The 7,645-nt window shown below is 29.1% G+C and overlaps 1 protein-coding gene across 1 annotated transcript; it reads left to right on the forward strand.

The window, feature by feature from the left end:
• The first annotated feature begins 279 nt into the window (after positions 1 to 279).
• On the forward strand, positions 280 to 6,626 carry LOC148602018 (cilia- and flagella-associated protein 107-like). Its single transcript, XM_088555782.1, has 3 exons — positions 280 to 468; positions 2,414 to 2,702; positions 3,831 to 6,626. Exons 1-3 carry the CDS (start codon positions 364 to 366, stop codon positions 4,103 to 4,105), a joined length of 669 nt encoding a protein of 222 aa, XP_088411908.1. The 5' UTR covers positions 280 to 363; the 3' UTR covers positions 4,106 to 6,626.
• Positions 6,627 to 7,645: the final 1,019 nt, after the last annotated feature.

The following is a 7,645-nucleotide window of genomic DNA, read 5'->3' on the forward strand; positions in this document are numbered from 1 at the left end:
ACGAGAATATCTTAAATATAACGGTTATTTTCTTAAGACACGCGGAATGTCTCACATAGCGTTCCCATGTGATTCGGATATTACGTTAAAACATAGCAACAAACAAAAGCGCAACGTAAAATAGTACAGTATTGTATTTGAGTTTGTAAATAAGATATGAGGCAAACATCTAAAAAAGATTTTAATTCTTTATTTGTTATATTTGTAAAATATAAAAGGTCATTTCTATTATTCAGTAAGGAAAACTATTTCCTTTGTACAGTAAGATTTTAGAGCGCATTAATTTTAAGTTTATTTTGGGTGTTATTCGGCTAAGCGAGGAAAGTAATCGACTTTTTGTAGGGAGCCCACGAAATATCAACAATGGCACAAGGTGATCCCATGAAATGGTCCATGCCAGGATGGAGGATAGAACAGAAGTTTGCACCAGGTGTTTTAATAGGAAACTGGAGTGAAGACAGACATACAGTAAGTTTTTTTACTGACATTCTATAATCTCTTTTGGCCAATTTAGGATTCAGAATTTCAGTGTGCGAAGCTATTTTCTGATTTTGCCATTCAAATTTGGCAACTAATAAGAAATTAGCTGTCGACACTGAATCCCCAAAAGATAAAGCCTCACTCATGCAGTGGCTGCAATTTGAAACCAGATTACCTCCCTTTGAAGCCTGCTATCACTTCCCATTTTTATCAACATGTCATGTATCGTACAAGTATACTGGGGTACCCCCATTCCCTTGGTCAAAATAATATTCTTCCGAATGAGTTAATAATTTGACCAGACGATGCTAATATTAATTATAAAAATAAAATTTGGACATTCTACTTTCCACTACTGTAAATTTTGTTATGTGCATGTCTTTATTACACCAGTGACTGAAAATCAAATGTCAATCAACCGCCATTATTCATTTATTGTTGTCGTACCCCAAATCCCTGCATTTCCGTTTCAGAGATTAAACCAGTATGGGGAGCCATATTGTATACAATACATTTCCACTAAGTAAATAGAAATATGCTAGTATTGCCTAAAAAAAAAGATATAGTACTGGAAAAAATAACTTCATAGAATCTATTTTTTAGTCTATTTAAAGAGAGATATTTATATGTGAGAATTTAAACACTTGATTTTTTAAGGCAAATTATTTCAAAATAATGTTTATATTATTTCAATTCCTATTCAAATAATTATTTGATTGAAATTGATTAAGAATTGAAATCATTTAGAATATTTTAGATTACTTAAAATTGATATACTAGGTGATCACAATCATTAGATTATTGAAACTTGCTAATTTTTTATTGATAAATATTTAAATATTCTTATATAAGTATTTCATATACCATTTTTGTACAACTTATTTTTCATTTAAATTAATTCTTACTTAGAAAATTAAATCATTTATACATTTGAACAACTTTGATAAAATCAACAGCAGCAAAAAAAATAAAAAAAACTGTAAAACAAAAAACATCCATTCTGTACTGCATTAAAGGCAGATTTCTAAGCATAAGGGTGATACTGTTTTTTCTTCATTTTTTTTTTATATATCTGTAAATAAAAAAAAATATCCTGAATTAGCTTAAATTTGTTCATTGGGAAAATTTTCAAGTGTCCAATACTGCTTAAACTATTAATTTCCATTGAATTTTTCTAAGCAGAATTTTTTTATGAAGAGGGAAAATATATTTGATATTTTAATTTGTCAAGTCCTCAGAAAATGTTCATTTTTTGTTAATCTGGCTTTCCATAGTTAATTCATATGACACATGACATATTTTGGTCACATGATTGTTGTTTGGGAAGCTTTGCAAATGGCAAACGATAAATCAATATCGATTGATTGGTTTCGTGCGTATTTTCTACATTTCTAAAAGGGATTAAATAATATGGCATACAGAGGTTTTGGAAAAGTTGGAAATACTCTATGTTGAGCTTAAAACTTGAAAATTTCCTGGAATACCGGCAATCTGATCTTTGTTGTTTTCATGAAACAGGCCGGGTTCAGTGTCGGCAACCTCTGACCCAAGCATGTGCAGTCAGTTCCGTACATAAAGGGATATTAATAATACATCGCAACTAGGTATACATCAGAAAGAGGGTACAGCAGTATATGAACAATAAAATAACAATACAATACATATAAGTTTGTTATGTCAGTGTTCTCCACCCCTCATTATATCTGCTTGCTTTGACCAGCTTCGTGTTTAACTATAAAAAATAAAGTTCTATTTACACACACAAAATCTTCAATCATTGTTTTTTTTGCAACTACAATGTATAAAGAATCCATTAATAGGGGTTATGTTGTAGTGTAGGTTCACAGTGCCCAGTGTCCATGTTAGGCTTGTGTGATATTTTCTGTCTGGACTGTTGTGTGAATTATGTCAAGTGTATATTTTTTTATTTTAGTTCTTAAGAGGTGATTGTAAACACAACAGCACTCACAGAATAGACTTTCGTAACTTCACTGGACACAGACCAGATGTTATCGTAAGGAGAAAGGCTCTTATTAATAATGATGGTATTGGACCAGAAAATTTGTTCCATCATCATGGCAATCGATACTCAAATAATATGGTGTCATGGTATGATGAAAACTATAATGGTAGATGGAGAGAGAACACTGTGTCTGATTTGAGGGACTGGAATGGTCACCAGTTAGCATGGGCTCCTGAAAAATCAGACTTTCCTCTGCAAGGTAAACCATCATTTTTTACAATTTTTCTTCTTGAACAATGTGGCATGCACTGTTGGTAACAAGTAGAAAGAATATACTGGTACATGTACATATATATAATTTAATGAACAGTGCCTGATTTCATAAATAAAATCTCAAATAGATATTTTCTTCAAAACATTTCAACCAACCAGCTCACTTGAAATTTAACATTTTAGGAATTTCTTAACTTGAGGCTTTTAATGAAACCCAGGCCAGAAGTTAATTTTATAGAAATACATGTATCAGTACTTTCATTGAAGAAAAAAATTGAAAGCAGAAGATACTCATAAAGTTTTTGAAGTACATGTTGTTAAGTAGTGCAATACATTTTACATGTACATGTACTTTTAGTTTAATATACATGTGATATCAGTAAACATATTGAGAAGCCAATGTAAGCTGGTTTCTGCCATGCTAAGCCAGTGATTAAAAATGCATGTGTTTTTTTAACCACTGGACAGTAATTAAACTTCTGCTAGATATGTTTGTCGTTTGACATTTTTCAAGTTTTCTATGGGAGAAATTGATTCTCCTCAAAACTTTTCCTGATTTAAACAATTACTTCAATGTCTATGGTAAAATTAAGTTTTGACATGCTCCCTTATTATATGTTGAAAATATAAATTTTACCATCTCATGTAGAAAAAAATCTAAACAACTTTAAATGAAGGAGAATCTACATGTATATAACACTTCATTGTCTGATTGCAACACAGTACATTTAAACTAAACTGGTAAACATTGAAGATGTATAAGCTACTGTAATGTCTCATAGTTTTAGACATTTTACTTAGTTTTCACTGTTTCTTACTCAGAAGTACATGTAATTTACCAATGTTTAAATATAAAAATTATTGTTGTATATTTTTAGTAATATATGTTTTACTTTCTAACTTTAAACTGTAAAATAAGATACATTTTATATTTTAATGAGTGTGTAAAGACTTCCCATGTATAACCATGTAATTGGCCGTTGGAATTTAAAGATTTCATTCATTGAATTATTAAACTAAAAAGAAAAGGATATGTTTAGTTAAATATTCTGTTAGCATATGGGTAGTTAGTTAGAGAGAAGATTAACTATGTTTATCCTTTTTGTAATTTTAGGTAGACCTACAAACTTTGGGTTGCTAGATTCTATGAAGAAGAAATGGGAATCACAAATTGCTGATGAAACTAAAGGAGATTTCTTGTCAACATACAGTAATTCGTATCTGAAACCGTCCCAGGAAAACTTCACATCTGTTCGATATGCTATACCAAGGGCCAAGTCAACGTCTCTGCACCCATATAATAAATTAAACAAAGACCTGAAGTTACGTGGAACAACTTCTTTCAAGTCACCAGAAAAACTACCTGAAATTACACCAGTAACTGCATAGATTCTTATGAACAGACATTCAAAAAGTAATTATTTGAAGTTTTTATTATGTTATACTTTAATTTACCATGTACAGAATATCAGTGCGACTGAAATTTTTTTAGACTGATTTTTTCCCACTCAACCTTGTTATTTTCAAACCATGTTTATTTTCCTTCTGTGCATTTCAGTTTTCATATTTCATGTTCACTGTCATCTTTCACTTGCACTTGTTAGTATCATGAGGTCAAATACTTTTTGCATCATTCTGGCTTAATTGATTATTGTCATCAGTGGTACATGTACCTTAATCTTCAAGCCTAACACTAAGCCATAATGAATGTAATTTCATGCTTTTATGTGTAATCAAAACATACATTTTCTAGTCCTTGCTTTTTCTACAAGGAATTTTCTGAAAGATCTACAGTATGTACATATATTGTTTACAGGGAACCATTTTTTTTTTTTTTTTTTTTTTTTTGTTTAACAGATTTTTTTTGTTTTGTTTAGCTGAACTACTCATTAAATTCCAAGTTAAATGTTAAACCCCAATTTAAAGCATAGAGGTTATATTCCAAATACACAAATTTAAACATATAGGAAAAAAGGAAAATTTGACAGACCATAAAAACTGCTATACATGGAAACAAGTACATTTTCTTTCTCAGGTAATGAAAATTCTAAATACCGGTAATTTTTTTCTATTTTTATGAATGGAAAATGGTTGAACCTAAGTTGTTTCAACTGAATAAAATTTTGTGTGATAATAGATTTAGATTTGAGGGTCATAGTTGCTAGAGGTACACATACTTGGGTTTAGAGTGATTAGCGTTGAAAATTCATCTCTATTTCAAGTTGTTCAGAATCTAAGTTTTCTTCCTTTTCAAGTTTTTCGCAAATACAATTACGCTTTGATCTTATATTTTACCATATGCAAATTCCTTCATGTCTTACATTGAGTGCAATCATGTTAATTTATTGTAAAATGTAAATTTAGAAATCAGTATGATCTTAATTGCAATCATTGGAAGTTAAAATTTGAAAATGAGGTATATGTATTTGCAAAGAAAAATTAACATTAAGCATATTAGATAATTATTAATTAAATTTTGCTTATGTTTTAATTGCAATTAGATAAATGCTTTGATTTCTTAAATAACATTTGTTGTTTGTTATTTCATATTATGTTTTGATTTGCAATAAGAAATTCTGTTAAAATTTTATGATAAAACTAATATTTGGATGTCGTCCTATATTTGATTTTTTTTTTCTAAAACTTACAATTTCATATTTAAATATAACAGTGTACGAGTAAATTTAAGCTTTACCTGTATCTCAATTTTTTTTTCATACTATATTTGCGAGGGCATTTTAACTTATTACTAATAACTGTAAGTATTAAAAAGTACTAGAACTTTTTTCATTTCTGAATATTATGAGTTGTTTCCTTTTTCTGCCTGTTAACTTTTCATGCTTTTATGGATTTTTCCTATGCTACATTTTTACCAGATTTGAACCCAATATCATTGTGCTTTATGCTTGTCTGTGATATATTCTTGACCATTCCATTTTATACAAATTTTGAAGAATTGCTAATATTTTAAATCAAACACTTTTTGGTGTTAATTTTAAGTCCAAATATTGTATATATGTTGTTAAAAAGTAAGTATTTTTCATTCATACTGCTACTTTTCTTTTGATTTGAGATTTTGAAAATTGACTTTGTTAAAGGGAGATAATTATACACAGTTTGTTAAAGGGAGATAATTATATACAATTTAACTAATATTACACATAGTATTAGCTAGTTATTTGTTTACACTTTGTTGTTAATGCTTGTTGCTGTTTTCATAGAATTTCTTGTGTTTTGCTCAATTTTATAGATGCATATTCTATATCTGTTTTCATATCAGTATTAATATTTCTATTGTTAAAATATTGGAAGACTTTAATGCTTTTGTATTTATGCAATAGTTGGATGCTCATTATTAGTATTACAATGTTTCTCAGTATTATGAGTGTATTTAGAAGCTACATTTTACATAGTTATAAACCAGAGTTGTTTTTTTTATGTGGAAATTGTCTGTTATTTAAGCCACCTTCTAAGGCTTTTCTTAACTCATCGAATTGAGTTTTCAGTTTCAAATTCATGCATTTGAAAATTTAAACTGCAAATTGTTAAATAGTAACATTTTAAAAAATGACGAGAGAGGGAAAAGCTGAATTGATTGTTAAAAATGAAATTGAAATTTTGTTACAGCATAAATTGCTGAATCACTTAGTTATTACATGTATATACTTTTTTTTTCTCATATTTAAAGGAAGTTTTTCTATAAATGTTTTTAAAAAATGGCTTTTTATATAAGCCTTTAGTTTCTTAAAGGAAGTATCTACTTATTTTTTACAATGGAGTCATGAGACTGCTATGAAGTTATGTGATAATGAACTTTTTAATTTCTATGAGTGTTAAGTTTTAGTAATCTTTTTTTGTGATCATTTTATATTCTTCACTGTGATATTTTACATTAAATCTATTGATGTTACTCATGATTTTGTTTTGAATCTAAAATGAGCATTTCATAGAATTCAACTATTTAAGGAGGTAGACCTAGGGTAAGGGACACAACTCTTTAAAATAATTGGAATGTTTGTATTCAGGCTCTTTATATCAATCTCATGTAAGCATCAAAGTAACTTGGATTGATTTCATTCTGTTTCAAGTGAAAGCTTGTAAGGCTTAGGTGAAAATTAATATGATGCAAACATATCACTGATTTTAAGAGTAATGCCTCTTACCCTAGGTCTACTAATCAATATAAAATTCAGACACAGCCAATGGTGAAGTGATTCATGGTGTAGAAAAACTCACAGAACAAACAATGGTTTTTTAGTCTTACATGTGCTATATATTTACATAAATAATCATTTCTGTATTCAGATCTGCACTTTTGAAAAAATCATACATTTGTCTCACACTAAAATCAACCAAGCTAGCACTCCACAGTTTAGTTTAGTTTCGCACTATTGGCTAGGGATGAAAAATGATATTAATGGAAGCTGGTGGTTGCTATAGTGATTAAAAATGAAGAATCTATTGTTGATAAAACATTTTCTGAGAAAGGGGACTTTTAAAAGTATTTTGCAATGTTTTATATATTTTCAATGTTGAAGGGTCTTTTTTTCAATGACAATTTGACTTCATTGTGAAAGTGAAATTATTCTACTTTTATTTTCCTAACCAGAATTTGTAGAATGTTTTGAAATCCGGAGACCAGTCTGCATTTTATTGTTTACTTCCGGGATCTTGAAACGTTGTATTACAATGCAAAATTTTCTATTTTACGCTTTTCTTACCACTATTGTCATGTGGAAATAGATATTTGCCATTTTTATTGGTATTTTACACGAAAAAATGTTTTGGTTTTATATACTGAATCCAATGCTCTGAAAATGTCAAATCTTTATGCATTTGAATGGTATACTATGACCCATTCTCGTGAAACCACGGAGTCACATGACGAGACTTACAAACCCAATTACAAAGTGAAATAGCTCAAAATTT

Source organism: Perna viridis, chromosome 12 (assembly GCF_037379345.1).
Source record: "Perna viridis isolate PV_CMFRI_1.1 ecotype Kerala chromosome 12, ASM3737934v1, whole genome shotgun sequence".
In the NCBI taxonomy this organism is placed as follows: Eukaryota; Metazoa; Mollusca; class Bivalvia; order Mytilida; family Mytilidae; genus Perna; species Perna viridis.